At 33.8% G+C, this 20,519-nt stretch overlaps 2 protein-coding genes across 2 annotated transcripts in view; one reads left to right on the forward strand and one right to left on the reverse strand.

The window, feature by feature from the left end:
• Positions 1-6,263, forward strand: part of LOC106881101 (large ribosomal subunit protein eL34) — a 13,329-nt gene extending 7,066 nt beyond the window's left edge. Inside the window, exon 6 of the mRNA XM_014931330.3 lies at positions 6,150-6,263. Within this exon, the coding sequence (XP_014786816.1) occupies positions 6,150-6,228 (79 nt within the window). The 3' untranslated portion in view covers positions 6,229-6,263. The remainder of the gene's footprint in view (positions 1-6,149) is intronic.
• A 3,490-nt stretch (positions 6,264-9,753) lies between these two features.
• Positions 9,754-20,025, reverse strand: LOC106881106 (uncharacterized). The gene is made up of 5 exons (XM_014931339.3): positions 18,831-20,025; positions 17,740-17,775; positions 16,790-16,942; positions 12,329-12,465; positions 9,754-11,177 (listed from the first exon to the last, which is right to left on the reverse strand). Exons 1-5 carry the CDS (start codon positions 18,925-18,927, stop codon positions 11,088-11,090), a joined length of 513 nt encoding a protein of 170 aa, XP_014786825.1. The 5' UTR covers positions 18,928-20,025; the 3' UTR covers positions 9,754-11,087.
• Between the last annotated feature and the right edge of the window lie 494 nt (positions 20,026-20,519).

The raw sequence follows: 20,519 nt of genomic DNA on the forward strand, positions 1-20,519 counted from the left end.
TCCGTGCTGGCATAAACTGGATGGTTAGACAGGATCCAACTTGCCTGAGTCTGTAAATTTCATGTCAGTAATTATTGATTAGTTGATTACTAACGAAATACACTCTCAGTTATTGTATTGTAAAAATATATTTAGCTATTACTTGTCCAATATGATGATTTAAGCACTGGGCTATGACAAATTGTCTGATTCTAGTGTGCTTCACTGATTTTTGACAAGTTTTTAAATATTTGTTACTACAGCTATTTTATTTTGATAATCTGACGTGTTCCAATATGTCAGATACCAATATCGGGAACATAAATATTTCAATATACTACTGATCAGTCAATTACAATGAATTAAGCACTGAACTGTGACTATCTTCTGAAAACAGCAAGCTTCATTGATCTCTGACTGAATTTTTATATTTGACTAATTCAATGTTATACCAGATGTGGAATGGTTGTGTATGAAAGATGGTTTTGATGTCGTCGTTATTGTTTTTATGTCCACTTCCATGCTGGCGTAAGCTGGATGGTTAGACAGGATCCAACTTGCCTAAGTCTCTAAATTTCATGTCATTAATTAGTGATTAGTTGATTACTAATGAAATACACTCTTTAATGTAAGTTGTCACTTGGTACTAGAAATAATGTTGCGCATGTATGATTGTTAATTACATTATATTTAAGGGAAAACCTACTCAAGAAAAATGTTGTTAATAATGGACAAAACCATAAATATTAGTGCGAACAGGGTTCTGTGATTAAAAGTGAGTGTTACCACCATACAGGTGGTTGTCTACATTTCTAGTTTTTTGTGAAGTTCTCCAGCCATAGAAATTCGTTTGATGGAATTCCATCTAATGTATATAAGCATGAAAAAGGGACATTGAAATTATGCATATATTTGTGTGTACACAAACACACACACACCTATACTTGTTTATCACTGTGGTTTGGTTCTAATTAGCACAGTGATAAATAAATCATCTCCATGTTGGAATAAATGTTAGGTCCATTGACACCAAACTTGCAGCCCTCAGCAGTGAAGCTTTTCACTGTCATATTTTCTTGATCCTCTCCAATTTCTTGTGAATAGAATACACTCTTCTACTTCATTTGTTAGGATCAGGTATCTTTGTATTTTTCTTTCCACCTGTCCAATGTCGAAGGGTACAGCTACATAAAACCATGTAAAAAAATAAGTAACCTTGTAACACATTCATGTAAAGACAAGCAATAATCAGTGAACATTGGGTAGCTGAATATCATGGGTTATCACTGGGACATGTTTTTATGATACGAGCAGAATCTTCAATTGATTATTGATCTGTATTATCACAAATCAGTCTGTGATCAGTGTAACATGGTTCACAGTTGAGCATAGTGTGTTATCCCAGATCAGTTATAAACATGGCTATGTGTGTGCATATTCATAAATATATATAATATATATATACGCACACAAGTGTGCATTACTGAGTGCCTATTTCCCATTGTTTTTACATTTATGCACTGGTTATAAACAAAAGCTTCACTTTATATAAACGGTGCCATGTTTGTTCCTGCCAAAAACATGTCTGAGTTTGTTTGTTGATAGATTGAGGGATTATTACTTTGCTTGGAAATGGCTAATGGTTGGCATCGAGAAGGACTCAAGCCATGAATATTCTACCTTAACAGTCTCATTTGGCCCATGCAAGCATCGAAAAGTAGATGTTAAAATTATATATATATATATATATATATATACATACAGTTATTATTGTAAAAATATATTTAGCTATTACTTGTCCAATATGATGATTTTAAGCACTGGGCTATGACTAATTGTCTGATTCTAGCGTGCTTCACTGATGTTTGACAAGTTTTTTAATATTTGTTACTACAGCTATTTTATTTTGATAATCTGACCTGTTCAACCAATGAATTTATAAATTGCTTGGGGATCTAAATTTTTCTGCTCATTCTTTCCAATCAATCAATCAATTCAGTCAGTATTGTATCACTTGAGATGTTAACCTCAGATTAATTCATAAACTACATTGGCGACCTGCAGCTATGTCTTCATTTGCCACTTCAGAGACCAATGTGAGGTCATGAATACCATCGTACATTGTAGCTAAGTGTATTATGTCCTCATTCTGTGGGTATTAGGTTTCGCAGCAGTAAGGATTAATCACTGTACCAATATCGGGAACATAAATATTTCAATATACTACTTATCTGTCAATTACAATGCATTAAGCACTGAATTGTGACTATCTTCTTAAAACAGTATTATTGGTGGGCTGATGTTATTATTGTGTATCTATTTGATATTTTATGTGAAATACTTTTGAATTAGGTGCTTATGGTTTCTGAAAGTTTTTGATATATGAAACTGGAACGGAAGAGCTAGCTTCACATAAATTAATCATTCCTTGTATATGTTGTAATTAGTAGAAACAACAGGCTTAACTTTTAATAACTGAAGTGCCTTTAGTTTTGTTACCTCGAAGTATTAAGTTCAAATTGTTCAGGGGCTGGCTTAATTTGCTTTATCTCTCTTTAAAATCAATTATATACAACGTATTGGTCAGATAACTGAGAATTAATTGCCTTCTGTATGCTTTAACCCTTTAGCATTTAAACTGGCCATATCTGGTCAAAATATTCTTGTTGTTTTATGTTTAAATTGGCCAGATCCAACCTCACACACCTTACCTGAGTCATTCTTAAAATTAATAATCACATTGAATTCTCAAAAATATAAGATAATGTGTGATTAATTCAGAACTGTGAATATATAAGCATTACATTTGAAAAAAGTAATCTGAATGCTGAAGGGTTATTCATGTACTCAGAAAATTGTATTAATGATTTTGGCTGATACAACTAAAAGGTCAAGTTATATTACAACACTAACTGTACCATGAAATTTCATTGAACTGGTTCCTTGCAGAATTGAATTCTTTATTGCAGGAAATTTTAATGTTTTATGACCACTTCCTGAAGTAATCTGATCTAATTTGTATAGCTAAGTGCCTAATAGTAGACAGGACAAGAATTAACCTATTAGAGGCTGCAGGATGTGTGTGTGTGTTTGTATATGTTTAGATGTACACAAAAGGGATATCAAATATGATGTACAAACCCATTAGTCATGGGTTGTAGAAGAATATTTGGGTGTTGAATTACTTGGTCAAATATGATGACTTAAGCACTGGGCTATGATTAACTGATTCTAGCGTGCTTCACTGATTTTTGACAAGTTTCTTTCAATTTCACTACAGCTAATTTGTTTTGATAATTTGATTGAGATAATAGTCTTAGTCATCTAAAGAAAATATGAATGAAACTAATGAATCAATAAATAGCTTGGCAGTCTGTGTTTGCACTTTGCTTATTCTTTCAAACTAACCTATATCTGAGACAACTTCATTGCATTTATCAGCTTAGAGGCTAAGTCAGATTTTGAAACCAATTGACATTTTATTATCTGAAACTATAGAGTTTTCAACCCCTGGTTATTGCAAGGACTGCCTTGGTGACCTGCAGCTGTGGTATTTCTGTTAATCCAAATATATGGTTGTGCTAATGATAGCATTGCAGAGATTGCCCAGTGAATATCTTTTATAAGACTATGAAGATAAAATGTCCAAAGAGATCTGGGGTTTGGGAACTTTTGGCATGCTATCAGTTGAGTAGTTTGAAGTTTTGCATATATAGCCAAAATCTTTCAGTCTCTTCTTTGCTTAATAATAATAGTGTATGTCATGTTAAGAGCATTTATTTAAAACTGTAGAATGAAAGGACATGTAAATTATTTGGATGTTATTGAATTATGTGGTCAAATATGATGACTTAAGCACTGGGCTATGACTGATTCTGATTCTAAAGTGCTTCACTGACTTTTGACCAGGTTTAGCTTATTGAATGACACCACTCTGACAGTGGGCAGGATGAGATTTGAAGTTATGGCTATATGTGTCTACTGTAGACCTTCTATCAACCTAAATATGAGTGTTAATGGCAGTGCAGCAGGTTGCCCAGAGAATGTTTATGTATTGCCATAGTAGATATAGTATGGCCAATGGTGACTTAATTTTCCAATTTAAACTGGTGAATGCTTTTATCAGATACTAGATGTCCAATGTTGTCATATAACAGATGCTCATCCTGTAGGGAATTGATTCACACTAATAAAGGAAAAAGAATTCATTGAATCAATGTCAGAAACAAAGGTTTTGTATGTATCACTCAGCAGTATTTAGATTTACCAACTGCTGGTATATGGGTTCAGATTTTTGGTCTTTTATCAAGTATTCATATAAAAAAATGATTAGTTGAATGAAGTGTTACAAACTTTGGTCATCTACAGTTTATTGGAGTTTCTTGTGATTCTTTTTGATGTTGTGTGAAATGGCAGACTGGTAAAAGTTTATTGTAATAAATTTAATAGCTTTACATTATTTGAGATTCTCTGCTAAAATTTGTTTTTCTTTAAAATCCAGTAGGATATATGGAGTTCATTTGAAGGAAGGGAAGTCATAACAGCAGTATGTATTGAGAAATGTGTAAATGGACTTGATAGGTTACCGGCTGATGTCTTAGAGAAATCACATTGTTGGTGATACAGCAGTCTATTGCAGCTATATGGTGTGTTTGCGGCTAAGTGAAGTGCTGACAATTCACTTCTGCACTGAAATAGGCTCCCAGTCTCTGTATTATGAATGGTTATGCGGACCACTCCTAACAAAAGCCAGAGTTTCCTTCGACCACTACATATAAAATATTAAGAAAAAAAAATTATTTACATATACTTTTATTTTAGTTGTTTACACTATTTTACACTCGTCAATACTCTTATACATTCAAAGTTCACAAATTTCCTTATTTAAATTATGAATCGTATTCCTTTCCTGTAAATAAAAATAGCTGAAAGCATATAATCTGGGATTATAAGAAATTTTTGTTTGGTGTCGTTGAATTGGTCAAATATGATGACTTAAGCACTGGGCTATGATTCACTATTTTGATTCTAGTGTGCTTCACTGACTTTTGACTGAGTTTTTAACTAATTGAATGAGAGATGGTTTTGGTACTTTGGCAATGTCCCATTTTGCAATGGTTTGTTCTGGTTAACTTCTAGATATTATGGTGTTGATCACCTAAGAAATATTCTGCCTGTTTCATTTAATTTTTAAAATAAGACTTAGTAGGTTGATGTTTAAAATGACAATTCTGAATTTTAAATCATAGAACCAGTGCTGATTTCAAGCTGGTTGATACCTAAAAGTTTAAAAAGGTATCATGTTATGTTGGTAAACTTGGCTACTTACAGTAAATAATTACTTCAAAGTTTAGAATCCTTATAAGAGGATCCTTGTTCAAATAGTCTTCTACATTCTAGAATGTATAAACTTTCAATGTAACTTGTAACTTTTTTTTTAATTTTTATGATTGTTAACCATATATGGATACACTTTTTTGCTGCATTCACATCACAGTTTTCCCTTTCATGCTGAATTAGTTAACTAGATAGTGTAGCCCTTGTGATACCAGCCTGTCCAAGATGGCCTCTGGTCCTGAATAGCTTAATAATCAAACAATCAACCTTCATTTAAATTCCTCTAAAATACTTATTATTAAGCATCAAAATTCCATTGTAATTTTATATACAAATTCTTGTCAGATGTTATGGTCAGGAACATATCCTATGATAACATTGCTGATTTATCAGACTTCTGATAAAACACTGGGTTGCTGTCTAACTTAAGATTCAGATGTGCTTTTTCAATTAATATCAAATTCAAACACAAATGAGCCCCTATGTGGTCATTTAAGTTATTAGAAATAGCAGTCAAATCTCTACTATCTTAATTAGTCATAATAGCTGGAATATCTTTTTAGATCAAAGCTTATGCTTAATTAGCATAAAATACAATTCACTTTGTAAAATAGTTTAATTAACCTAATGTTGAAGAAAGGAGACTTGTCGTATTACGTTTTATTTTCATTGTATTTTTGCTGTGACCAATCCCAAATCTTTTGAATCTTTCATAGTTTACCTGACTTTTACCTCTGTCATCCAGGAGTATCATCAGCAATTGATTATACTCTACACATTCTTCTGTGTATTTTTTTGTATTACTATGAAACTTTTTTTTTTTTTTTAACCAGGATTGTGCGAGCATTCCTTATTGAAGAACAGAAGATTGTGGTCCGTGTACTGAAGGCACAAGAAGGCATGAAAAAATAAATTTTCATGGCATGTTAATAAATTTTGCTCTGTAAGTCTTTTGTTGTGTTAGTCATTTATCTCCAGTTTTGGCTACATTTAATGACATAAAAGTACTGTAATTATTATAAAGTTATATATATATATAAATAATAATAATAAAGGAGTTACGACGCAAAAACGTATATATTCAAATGAACATATTTCTCTTCAATATATATTTCAGTATAAAGAATTCATTAAGAGACTTAATAAATCAAAATTTCTTTACACATCATTCAGGAATAAATATAACATAAGAAAAAATACATTCGGTTTAAAAACACAAACCGTTCATGGCGAAAAAATTTCACAATTACAAAAACCAAACAAAATTTTTAAGACTGTCACCAAAATACACGAAACAATCTGGATTTACCTATTCAGTAACTTTTTCTTTTACACAAAATATTGACATCAATCATATTACATTAGCAGTAATAGCTGATCGATCACCTGGTCTGTTTTCTGTTAGTTGCTAAATGATATTTACACATTTGATTCCCAACTTGTGTAAATTTATCTCCTGTTACATCTTACTTTCCTTGTATTCTTTATTCATCTAAGAGTACTCACTTTCTCTAAATACATTTAGTGCATAACTGTAGAAGTGTGTGCCCTGTTGTTTTCTGACCTTATAACTTTATGAAAAACGGATGTTTTTTTAACAAAATTTTCTACTAATATGTTTTAAGTATGTAGATGAAAATTATAAAGTGAGTTCTGGACTTGGGAAAGACAATTTCTGAATGTAAAGGGTTTTCAAATCAAGAAATAACTGCTGTGGAGTTTCAACTTAAATTTTCAATTTTTTAAATTACATATAATTTTACTCTATATGTGACAAATTTTGCTGAAAATTTCCCTTGCAAATTCCGTCTGACCCATGCAAACATGGAAAAATGCATATTAAAATGAATCAATGGGGTATATGTGAATTTATTTTACTTAGTAATTTCCTTCAGACATTGATAAATTACAGTATTTTACAATAGTTACCCATATCCATTCAAGGCTAATAATATGCACATGAAAGTTGGCATTTATGTAGAATTGAGATAATTTTAAATTTTACTTATTTTATCTGTAATTATAGTTTTGAGGCAAACTATGTTGTAGATTTCTATAAGAACTTTTGTTGCAGTCCACATATGGCTTCAATATATTAATAAATAAAAATAAAATTGTCTTAGAAAAACTGGTCTTAAATGAACAATTTATAGAATTAAATAGAAGTGTATACCAGGTGTATTCTAACCTATGCAAGTATGGAACAGTAGGTGTTAAAATGATGGTTAATCAGGGAACAATGTGTCCATGAACATTTATTCACAGGGCCTCCTAGGCTGGTGGACAGAAGGGAAGAAGGTATCTTCAAATTAGCAGTTCAGCCTAAATGCTTGCAACTGAGTTTAATCTTTAAATTTTAATGGTTGTCACTTGATCCAAGGAAACAGCTTGCACAGACGATTTTATACTGATCAGTGTTTGTACTGCACATTAGTTCACTCCTTTCATCAAATAGACATTTCCTATACAGGTGCACAGTGTGCTACACATCAGTTGTCAGTAATCATACAGCTATCTCTATATCTATAAAACAGATGTTTGTGTGTGTGTGTACCTGAATGTTGTTTATGCACGTCCACAAATTAGCACGCATGTCGCTCCAATTTTAGGAGGAGATTCGGAATGACCTTATGTGCATTTTGGCCAATTTTTTTCTCTCAGAGGCACCCGCGTATAGCTGTAAAAATCGATAAACTTTTACGAATTTTGAAGTTTGTTGACATGGCGAAGTCAAATCTGTGTGTACGCACGTGAAGGAGAGAGAGAAAGAAAGAAAGAAATAGTGTGTTTGTGACGGGGGGAGGGGGTACAGTGTTTGCTAAGAGTTTACTTTGCTAGTGTCTAAATAAAAAAACAAAACAAAAGAACGGAAATGTGGAAAGGGAGGCAGAAAGCATATTAGGAATGAAAATGTAGTTAAGACAAAGTGTAAAATGTAAAAGGCATTTTTTTTTCTTAAACATGAGATATAGTTTAAAATATACGATGTTTTTGAAAGACACTATATTCTATAATGAGATTATATATACTTTCTCACACAATTCAAATATATTTATTTTAAATCGTTCATCTTTCTCCCTCCTCATATATACTACTTTGGGAGCGAAAGAGTTTTGTTTATATTTCACAACTATGAAACAAAAACGTATGTAATAATTTGTCATCCCCCCCCCCTCCTAACCCGTTTTTCGGACCACTAAAAGGGTTTTGTAATGTTTCAGATTAACAACCGCATGATTTCCACTAGGGTTTTAGGGTTAGTGTTTGGATTACGATTAGGGTTAGGGTTAGAGTTAACCTAGAAGGGACAGACCCCTTATTTTTTTGTTAAGGCTGTTGGTAAGTTTTCCTAAGTTACTCCAATTCACATCCCCAATGCAAGCCTTCAGATCAACCTTTTCCTATGCAGATCTCTAATGCAACTTTAAAAAAAACAGTCAATGAGTGGAAATAACCAATAAACTGATTCCTTATGGGATTTCCCAATTAAATTGCCAGCAAACCATTTTCAGCCAAACCAATTTCAACAGATTTCGCTCAAATCTGATGTCCATGTTACTTATTTTGGTTTAAAATAAAGCACTTGATCATTTAATAATCCTAGCTTAATCCCGAGCAGCGCCGGGCTATACTGCTAGTGTGAGATAATGTTCTGCTCAAGAACACACTGCCCAATCCAGGAATCGAACCCATGATCTCATGTTCATGAGTGCACCACCCTTAACACTAGGCCATGCACTTAGTAGAGTGAACTTTAATAGAAGCCCCCAAGGTGATAGTGCTATAGCAGGCAACAAGTTAAGTTTACCATTTGGGTAGGTCATGGTGGGATTTGAATCCAGAACGCTAAGAGCTGAAACCAATAGCACGAGGCATTCATTTCTACTTCCTTTGAATTCCATTAATCCACTACCTTGAACTGGAACTTTTCTTTTTCTTTCTTAACCCTGAAAGGTGAAGTTGATTGTGGTGGGATCTGAACTCAGAGAGAAAAACTCAATCCCATGAAGCATTTTGTCTGACATTAACAACTTTGCCAACTTCTGATTAGAAATATAATTAAGAAGGCACTCACACTTAGTCATCAAAGACCTACTTTTCCACCAACAACAGTTACTTTACTTACATGTATTTGTTGAAAATAATCTTTAAGTAGAATTCATGCTGAATTAACTAGATGATACCAACCTGTTGAAGACGGCCTCTGGTCCTGAATACTAACAATGAACCTCCATTAAATTCTTCTAAAAAATTTGTAATTAAGCATCAACTTATGTCAAAAGTTGAAATATACTGCCTTATTTTGAAAATAAATTTGTTATTAAGCAGGTGTTTGGAACATGAATTAGCATGAAATGCTCTTTTTTAAAGTGATGACTGCTTTAAAACAAGTTTGTGGTTTTGGGCAGGTCAGTATAAAAAAAAATAACTCGAGAATTTTACAGAGTGAAATTTATTAATGGCAAAATATATATTACAATAGATAATTTTATGAATGTTTTAAATTTTGCCTCATTTAACTGTTAATCTTTAGTTTATTCAATGTCCATTTTTCAAAATTAGCAAGGGTTGGACAGGCCACTTGTTTAAAGCAATATTTTATGGCTGAATAATCTTGCTGTCTGTTGATCTTCCCTTACAAAGTTTGGGGTGGTGGTGAAAAAGTAGGTTAGGGCTTTGACATGTGAAAGTAGGTGTATGAACATTGAAGTTCTAAAAATGAACCCACTAAAATGTAGGTTAACAAAGAAGCTTGCCATATAAGTATGCATGTGTGTTTGTTTCCTTGTCATATAGCATGATAGTTGTAAATGGATGTCACTGTCATACAAGCAGTATCTGTTTCCAGTCTTCTGAGAAACAAGTCTGGCTACAGTGAAATATTACCTTGCTCAGAAACAGTTGCGTGTTGGCAATAGAAGGAACATCTGGTTATGGAAACTGTCTCAACAAATTCTGTGTGACCCATACAAGCCTGAGAAAGTGGACATTATAACTATGATAATGGTTACAGAGTGAAACATAGTCAACAGGCTAGACTACTGATCTGCATCCACTAAGCTTGTGGTTGAGAAGTTTGCTTCCTGACAACATGGTTGCAGTTGAATCCCACTGGAACCTTGGGCAAGTGTTTTCTACAATAGCCCCAGGCTGATTCAATGTTTCAGTGGATTTGGTCGACAAACTTAAGGCAGTGAGCTGGCAGAAACGTTAGGTGAAATACTTAGCGGTATTTCGTCTGTTGCTACGTTCTGAGTTCAAATTCCGCCGAGGTCGACTGCCTTTCATCCTTTCGGGGTTGATAAATTAAGTACCAGTTATGCACTGGGGTCGATGTAATCGACTTAATCCTTTTGTTTGTCCTCTCTATGTTTAGCCCCTTGTGGGCAATAAAGAAATAAGAAACTCGATGCAGCCTGTCATGTTGATGTTTGTGTCTCTTTGTCTTGACATTGCATTGTGGTTGTAAACAAGTGTCACTGTCTTACAAGTGGTGTCGTTCATCTCCAATCCTGTGGAAATGGTTGATTGAGTATCTGGCCATAGAAAATCAGCTTGAATTCTGTCTGACCCATGCAAGCATGGAAAAGTGGATGTTAAAAAATGACAATATAATTATACAGAGAGATTAAATATATTTTGAAAATGTTTGCCAAAAAGTAGCAACAAAGTTTAGACCAGATCTTGAACATCCCAGAAGCACAGTGTACTGGTCTCTACTATTCTACAGTTAAGTTTCCAATCCTACACTCAAGGAACCATGAGTTTTATCACTGCTCTTCGGTTGGCTGCAAGGTTCTTAGGTTTTTGGTTTCAACAATTTCCATTTGGTTATCAGCATTAAACTTGACAGGTTCCACCTGACGGAAAAATAACCAATATAAAAGATTTTTAACAAACACTAAGAGAAGATGGACTAACAAATATGAGGAGGTGCTGAAAAGTTCCTAGTTTTAAGGGTATTGTGAAAGGCCTAGTTGGAAGCCCAACCTTCAGTTCTTTTACGGGGCTTAGAAAATCTGAAGGACTGCTGCAGTAAGTGGGAATATGTTGAATAAAATCATAATTAACTGGTCCTCCTGTATTTTCTTTTACTCAAAGCCAGGAACTTTTCAGCACCCATTTGTACTAAATTTTCTTTAAATTCAAATCCCCTGATTTGCAGTACATTTAAGTTCTGTATAGCATAGGTACCTGATAACTGGTAACCTTAAATAAACTGGCATCTTGATTAGGAAATCTGGAGCTCAACAATCTTAAGGAGTTTCCAGAGACAAAGGGTAGTGAATGGGGAATATCTGCTTTGTCTGCGGAAAGCAATATTTAAGGACCCAAAACAAGTTAATGAGCTGAAATGGATACAGAATAAATAAATATACAGGGTAGTATCCATAGGTATTTAACCTCAGTGAAACTGGAACAGCATGGATTGTTTTGGCATCCTGTGATGAGGGTCAAACTGGGTCACTCTGATTGTCCCAAAATGTCGAGATAAAGTAAGGGAAGGTTATTAATTAATTAGAATATAAAAGAAATTTTGTCAGGTACAAATAAGATGCGTACAACAGAGTTCCTTCGGGCTTTGGGAAACGTTTACCAATGCCATTATACTAAAATAATTGCAGTGTGAGGTTAAGGTGCTGAACTAGTCAAGGTAGATAACTCCCATTATACTAACAGTAAAACGCAGGTACATTTGGATATTGAGCTAGTAGTAGAAAGGCATATCATATCTTGCTGTAAAAACAATCATCCCAATAAACTAATTTTCTCATTCACGCAAAGATTAGAAAATTTATTTAAAATCTGGATATTTCATATCCAGTCAACAATCTTCCAATTTTTCTCTGTCTCAAACATGTTTTCGCTGGATCAGGGTTGAAACAACACAGGTTGAAGGAAGTTTGCTGTGAAGTCTAAACTATAAAACTGATCCCATTTATTTTGATTACACTTTCCTCGACTTCTATTGTTTATGTCAAAACACTTTGTGAACAAAAAGGAGACTTACATTGGCTTGGTTCTCATCATGTTGGCACTGTTCTAGTTTCTTGTAACACACATCTTGGATGAGTCTTAAATAGCTGACAGGTTCAACACTCTCATAATGTTCAATAAAGGCTTCTTTAAAGATGTCACCATGGTTGGCTGCGAAAGAATAGAAGCAGATGGAAACTAGTGAGCAACAGAATATATTATGAAGTAGTTGTATGCTGTCAACTTAATGTGACAGTCCCATGAAGGGAATAATATTACTGTTGTTTAGACCTAAGAAGCTGCACTGCTTCCTGTCGGCCTTGACACATGTGTCCTTATGTTTACAAGCAAAGACTCAGAAACATGTCTCTGGATGCAGGCTTAGCTGGGTGGAAGTGCTTGTCTCCCTCTTGTAAACATAAGGACACAGGAAATGTGTCAAGGCTGACAGGAAGTGGTGCAGCTTCCTAGGTCTAACCAACAGTAGTATTATTCCCTTCATGGGACTGTTACATTAAGTTGACAGCATACAACTACTTCATCGTATCACTACTGCATAAATCTCTCTGAGAGATTTAGAAATGTATTATTTCTAGAATATACTATATTATCAAAAGCTGATGAATATATATACATGTATATCTAAGTTTGTATGGTTGTGTATAAAAGAATATATTAATCAATGAAATTCCAACTTAGTCTAATTTTCACATTTTATTATTTACAATTTTTACAATATTGAAATAAACTAGTACTTTCAATGGTGGAACACGACTGTCACTACATAAACCTGATGATTGCATAATGCATGAAAGTATTTATTTATTTCAATATTGTAAAATTATTTCATCTGTCTTTATGTTCTGAGTTCAAATTCCGTTGAGGTTAGCTTTGCCTTTCATCCTTTCAGGATTGATAAATTAAATACCAGTTGCATACTGGGGTTGATCTAATCAACTGGCCCCCTCCCCTATTGGGCCTTGTGCCTAGAGTAGAAAAGAATATTGTAAATCAGAAAACATGAAAATCAGAGTAACTTGGAATTTCATTGATTAATATAATATATATATGTGTGTGTGTGTGTATCTATATATATACATGTATAAGGGATGACCACTAGGTGGACATCCAATATGCTAGAAAGAGGTCATCAACGACCCAACCACAAAGATAAATAATGTTAGCCCCAATGTAATCGGTAGAACTATATGCAAATTATATTGATTCTAGAACGTCTATGCTGATGAGAACACAGATGTTGTTACGTAAGTAAAATGTTAATGTTCAAAACTGCAGTCCATAGATAATTCTTTATTCTGTATATTTCTCATTTTGTCCTGTTCTGGTGTTTTGCGAAATTTTTCTGGAGAACATTATTTTTCTTTGTGGTTGGGTCGTTGATGACCTCTTTCTAGCATATTGGATGTCTACCTAGTGGTCATCCCTTATACACGTGTAATACAATTTTTTCTGAATTTTCAGATTTTTTTATATGCTAGGCCACTTGGTTTTAAATTGAATTAATATTCAATTTATTACCCTATCTATATAAATAATATATATATATATATATATATATATATATATATAATTATAAATATATAGGGATTAGCAGAAACCTGCTTCTCCAACATACTAAGAATTCAGAAACAGCAGCCAAAGAACTACTGATTCTAAAACTACAAATTTTTCTCTAATTGATAGCGATATTCATGGTGCACACAGAACAAAAGACAGAAGAGAAGAGTAAAAAACAAACCTGCCTTTAATTAATTTGGTACGAACGTTTCACGATTAGGGGTAAGAAATTACCTCATTTCGATCTTCAGCCAAATATTTTAATAAATTTGCCAATGTCTAAATAACTCACGTAAATTTTGACCATGCGACATCAAGACCACATGAGGCAGACATTAAGAAATTTATCGGCCAGTGAGTTTAAAATCTCTCACCCTAATGAATTCAATTCAGTGTATATCATAAATAGTCCTGCATAGAAAAAAGTCCCGTACGACCTGTTGCGGTTTAGCTGACCATCTTAGAGATATTACTAAATATAGATATACAGGGCAGGGAATCATCAATTAGTAATAAAATTAATTATTAACAATTATGCCGGGTAGCTCAGTATGAAAAAACCTTTTCGGTAAAGCCATTTATAATCATAAATATATAGGGATTAGCAGAAACCTGCTTCTCCAACATACTGAGAATTCAGAAACAGCAGCTAAAGAACTACTGATTCTAAAACTACAAATTTTTCTCTAATTGATAGCGATATTCATGGTACACACAGAACAAAAGACAGAAGAGAAGAGTAAAAAAACAAACCTGCCTTTAATTAATTTGGTACGAACGTTTCACGATTAGTGGTAAGAAATTACCTCATTTCGATCTTCAGCCAAATATTTTAATAAATTTGCCAATGTCTAAATAACTCACGTAAATTTTGACCATGCGACATCAAGACCACGTGAGGCAGACATTAAGAAATTTATCGGCCAGTGAGTTTAAAATCTCTCACCCTAATGAATTCAATTCAGTGTGTATTATAAATAGTCCCGCATAGAAAAAAGTCCCATACAACCTGTTGCGGTTTAGCTGACCATCTTAGAGGTATTACTAAATATAGATATACAGGGCAGGGAATCGTCAATTAGTAATAAAATTAATTATTAACAATTATGCCGGGTAGCTCAGTATGAAAAAACCTTTTCGGTAAAGCCATTTATAATCATAAATATATAGGGATTAGCAAGGATTAACAATTATGCCGGGTAGCTCATTAGGGTGAGATTTTAAACTCACTGGCCGATAAATTTCTTAATGTCTGCCTCACGTGGTCTTGATGTCGCATGGTCAAAATTTACGTGAGTTATTTAGACATTGGCAAATTTATTAAAATATTTGGCTGAAGATCGAAATGAGGTAATTTCTTACCACTAATCGTGAAACGTTCGTACCAAATTAATTAAAGGCAGGTTTGTTTTTTACTCTTCTCTTCTGTCTTTTGTTCTGTGTGTACCATGAATATCGCTATCAATTAGAGAAAAATTTGTAGTTTTAGAATCAGTAGTTCTTTGGCTGCTGTTTCTGAATTCTCAGTATGTTGGAGAAGCAGGTTTCTGCTAATCTCTATATATTTATGATTATAAATGGCTTTACCGAAAAGGTTTTTTCATACTGAGCTACCCGGCATAATTGTTAATTATTAATTTTATTACTAATTGACGATTCCCTGCCCTGTATATCTATATCTATATCTATATATATATATATATATATATATATAAACACACACACACACACAGTTGTCTCTCAGCTTTACTGGTAGATTAGTTCTGCGAGTTATTGTGTAAGTCGAAATTGTTTCAACAGAAGCAAATGTGTTTTTAATATCACTAATAAAAAACAACAATATTTGAACAGTCCTTTATTGAAATGGGTATAATAAATATGATTATGGCGTGTGTGTATGTGGACATACATATATATGCATGAGTATGTGTGTGTATACATATATATATATATTATACACGTGTGTGTGGGTAGGACCCTTTAGGTGAATGGCCCTGCTCAATACATAGGAAGTGTAGATGCAGAAATCCCAGTGCAAGCTATGGACACACAAGAAGTGCAGTGGAATAGTCAAACAGGCCATTCAACAAAACCACTCAGTCCAAATGATGATCTCAATGTTGTCACAGAAACAAATATATATCAGGATTAATTAATTGCTTTCATCCTGAGCCAATATAAATAATTATAGATACAACAACCACAGAGTGATTAATGTAATTAGTTTACACACTAATTAATTAATTAATCAGATGTTCAAGATGTGATTGATAATAAAAGAAGGTGCTTGCTTGGGAAGACATGTATGAAGGCAAGGATGCAGCAATGGTGATGTGGATATGTTATTACTATGGTTACTGTGAAAGTCTGAGATGTTAATTGAAACAGGTGGCAACAAGTTGTGATGGTGGTGGTGGTAGTGTTAATAAAATGTAGGGGTCCCAATGTGGACAAAGAATGGTAATGTTATTATATATTAGATATTGCTTATTGATGTAGTCTGGAGACAATGAAGGAGAGAGGGGATGGGGGTAGCAGAAATTGTGACAAAGCTAGATCTTTGAATTCCAAGAACAATATACTGTACCTACATGTAATACCTATGCACTGTACATATTCAAGGTATCTATATGCTGTATTCACAAAGACACCTATATATTGTACCTACATAAGGAACCTGTACTGACATAAAGTGCCTATATATATATTAAATTCTTAAGGTACATAATCGCTGTTCCTACATAACATAATCATCGTCATCATCATCATCATTTAATGTCTGCTTTTCCATACTTGCATAGATTAGAAGGAATTTTGTTGAAGCAGATTTTTTCCAAGGGTTGAATGCCTTTCCTGTTGCCATTTTACTTACAACAGGTTCCCTTGAAACAGTAACATTTAGATATATTTGTCTTACCTATGAGCTCCTTGCAGGCTGTTAGCCTTAAAGGGTCATCCTGCATTGGTTTGTTGTCATTCGGGTTACATATAGAGTTTAGTGATTTGGACACTGCTGCTTCTATGCTATAGTGACCTTTACGTCCAATATTCTGCAACCAGCGGTCAAGTTCTTCAAAACAATGAAAAGTTATTGTTTAGTGTTAATTTTCAGATGGTTCTATGCGTATGTATATTACAAACTGTGTACACACACATACATTCACTCTTCTATATGAATCATAACACAGGATTCCCACCTTGTCTACAAACGTCCCACAAAAAACAGAGAAATATACACTGACACTAGTACTTGCATATTAACTCTAACAGCAGCACAACCACATATACAAACTAATTCTTTCACACACATACATAGGTTCTAACATATATATTTATATACTCCTAAAGTAACACCAGTATACACATATATATATTATACATGCTAACACACATTGTAATCCTTAGATATAATTGCATCATCACATCAGTAGTTTGGAGAGGTGTAGATGGCTGGAAAGTAGAGATACATTGGTGGTTAGCTGAGATTATAATGAGGGCATGATTTTCAGTTGAATTATTTTATGTTCCATCCACATTAGTTGCTGGTTTTTGCTTATATATTCACACTACATACATACAAACAACTTATTCAAAGTTACTTCTTCTTCATTCCACTTTATCACTACCATGTACACACAGTTTGTAAATGTGAAAATTCCTATAATTACTTTATTCTAATTAATCAAATAGTTTTTGAAAGTGTCTTTTCCACCAACCTCAGATAATGCACTCCAGAGCTAGTTCTTATTTTCACAAAGCACTTCAATGTCTTTTAAATGTCATTTATGTCAACATACACACATATTTACAAACACATACAGCTTATGTTTTATCCAAGACTCATCACCAATCAAAGTTTCAGCTCACCTTTAATTGTGAATTGGCAAATTTCACAGAATGTACCTGGAAAAATATTTTAAAATGCAATGAGAAGTAAAACAGTTATTAATCAATTTTGGAATTCAATAAACTTATCAAAGTTTCTAATAAATAGTGATTGACTAGTCTTACAGAGAGAGAGAGAGAGTGGTAGTCTTTGACTGCTGGACAAAATGTTGCTTCAGCTATGTAGATAGTAGGAGAGGTCATATGCGGACACTCAGCAGAATAACACGGTATGGCTGTAAAGGGAGTAAACCTTGATAAACTTAAAGGAAATTGATGAGACATGAAAGGATAGGGTTACTGTAAAAAAAAAAAAAAAAGTGGGGTTGTTGAAGTTAGAGTATGAACTAAAAAAAAAAAGGTGTCATTGTTTTAATAAGTTTCTGTTCGAAAGAATTTGCATTGTTCATCAAGTTTACATATACTCCAATTATGATCCGAAAATCTGTGATTGAGAAGGAATAGATCCTCAGAAATAATTATTGAGAGAGAAAAAAAATGTCTTATTTGAATTCCTAAGTTTCTCTCCCTGTGTCTTTGCCTTGAAGGGTTTTGTTGAGTAAATCAACCCCAGGGCTTATTTTTCAAGTTGCTCTGTTTACATCTCCCATCATTTAATGGTTCAGTAGTAGGAAAAGAAACAGACACGCATGATGGGCTTCCAAGTTTTCATAACCAAATTTCATTGATCAGCCTAGGGCTATAGCAAAAGATACCTGTCCAGGTATCACACAGCAAGATTGAACCCGAAACCATGTGGTTGTGAAGCAAACTTCTGAACCACACAGCCATGCCAGCACCTACGTATGTATAAAAACTACAAAACGCACTAACTATATAGACAACACACAATTAAGTAAACTAACTAGACGACATACTCTTAACTATAAATAAATTAACTGCTAATTTTTCAATTTAAAATGTACATTAGACATTATAAGAACTGGTTAGTTTCTCATTCCTGATTCAAGCTGGTGCTTATAATGTCTATAATATCACACAATTACTTGTTTTAACTATATAAAATACACAACACTCAGAGCCGATCACTAATTAAAATCAACAAAACTTACTTGACTTGTTGACAGACTTCACATCATCAGTATCAGCTATGGCCTGGACACAACACACAACAGTTAAAATGGTGAAACACGTCTTAATATCCATCATACTAACACTGTATCTCTATTTACCTTACACTGTACACACCCTCGTGCAGAGTGGTGTCGTTCCTTTGCAGTATAGTGTGGTATGACTGTGGTCTGTTATAGTAGAGATCAATGTTACTTTGTGTTGAAATGGTGTAGAGTGTTGTAATATGAAACAGTTCACTACATTACCTATTTAACTGATATCTTCTTCGCCGGATAACCATCAGGAAATGACCACATAGCCTAACTGTTATTCATTCTATTTCATTATTGTAAATTAACTATGTAGCTGACCGGGCTGTGTAACTACATACGAGTGTACACGTCTGTAACTGTGTGTGTGAGTTTAATTAGGAATATATGTACGAATGTATATGTTTGTACATGTCTGGATGTGTGTGCATATTGCTAAAGTGTACAAGTAAGTAGAGGCGTGGAAATAAATACTGTGCCTGTATTGTGTGTGCATACACGCACACAGACACACATACATAGACATAAATAGACAGATTGATATGTATGTAAAATTGTATATCTATTTAACTATCTGTATGTAAGTGTGTGCGTTTGATGGATTTCTTTTGTGTGTATATGTGTGGTTTAAAAAGTACAGTTTAACTCGCACACTTGTGTGTGTCTGAATCAGTAATAGTTTCAGCCCGGGGGTGAGGGGAGGGAAAAAACCCTAAGATTGTTGTTGCTGTCAATGTTGTGTGTTATAGTTGCGTATGTTGCCATTGCTTATTGTTGTCAATAAACAATGTATGCATTGTACAAAAAAAAAAGAGAAAAAAAACAAGAGACACCTTGACTATAATTAACTAATTAGTGCAACAATATCAGGTAGAGTCTCCACCACAACCACACTACTTTCAACAGCCCTACACAGAGCCATGTCATCTCGAGTCTGGACCAGTTCCATATTACAATAGAACATCTTTCTAGACTTAGTTAATCTGATAGACTTAACTCGCTACTTTCATATATCACTGCTTCGTTTCCTTTTGTCCTTTCTTTTGATCTCATTTAACCTACCTGTAAGAGTTTGGTTATTTCATTTGTTACTCACGGAGTAACCATCTCCCCTCTTGTCATTATCTCCATGACGACCATTCACTTCATATGGTTAAACAATTGTTCGTTTGCAATGAGTAACTTAAAGTAAGGCGGTGGGAAGATGATAATATCAGTAATCCTTCACTTTTATCACAAAGTGATAATTTCCCTATTCTTTACCTTAACGAAAAAAGAAAAAAAAAAAAGAGGAAGATAAAAGTTCAAAATGGGGATCTTTTCTGTTTGGTTACCAAGATTTCAAAAATCAAAGTTTATTGAAAATTTTAAAATTTAGTACATTAATGTAATTTTCCAAGCCGAATTGCTGGAGATACCGTGTTTCCCCGAAAATAAGACCTACTCCGAAAATAAGCTCTACCATGATTTTTCAGGATGTTTTTAATATAAGCCCTACTCCGAAAATAAGACCTTGTTAGCATGACCCTGTGATGTTTGCAAAATAAACCAAATACCGCAGCTTGGCTAAAGTCTGCGCTAAGTGCGCATGTAAGGGATTGACTCCTTTGTACCCTAGGCAAGATGAGAGCAAAAAGA

Source organism: Octopus bimaculoides, chromosome 5 (assembly GCF_046866305.1).
Source record: "Octopus bimaculoides isolate indiv1 chromosome 5, ASM4686630v1, whole genome shotgun sequence".
Taxonomy (NCBI): Eukaryota; Metazoa; Mollusca; class Cephalopoda; order Octopoda; family Octopodidae; genus Octopus; species Octopus bimaculoides.

Bases quoted from the DNA above. Each gene is read 5' to 3' on its own strand.
- LOC106881106 (XM_014931339.3), bottom strand. From the start codon at position 18,927: ATGATGGATATTAAGACGTGTTTCACCATTTTAACTGTTGTGTGTTGT. The intron at 17,776-18,830 runs GTAAGTTTTGTT...ATATTTTTCCAG, and splicing joins GAAGTCTGTCAACAAGTCAA to GTACATTCTGTGAAATTTGC. The intron at 16,943-17,739 runs GTGAGCTGAAAC...ATTGTTTTGAAG, and splicing joins TTGCCAATTCACAATTAAAG to AACTTGACCGCTGGTTGCAG.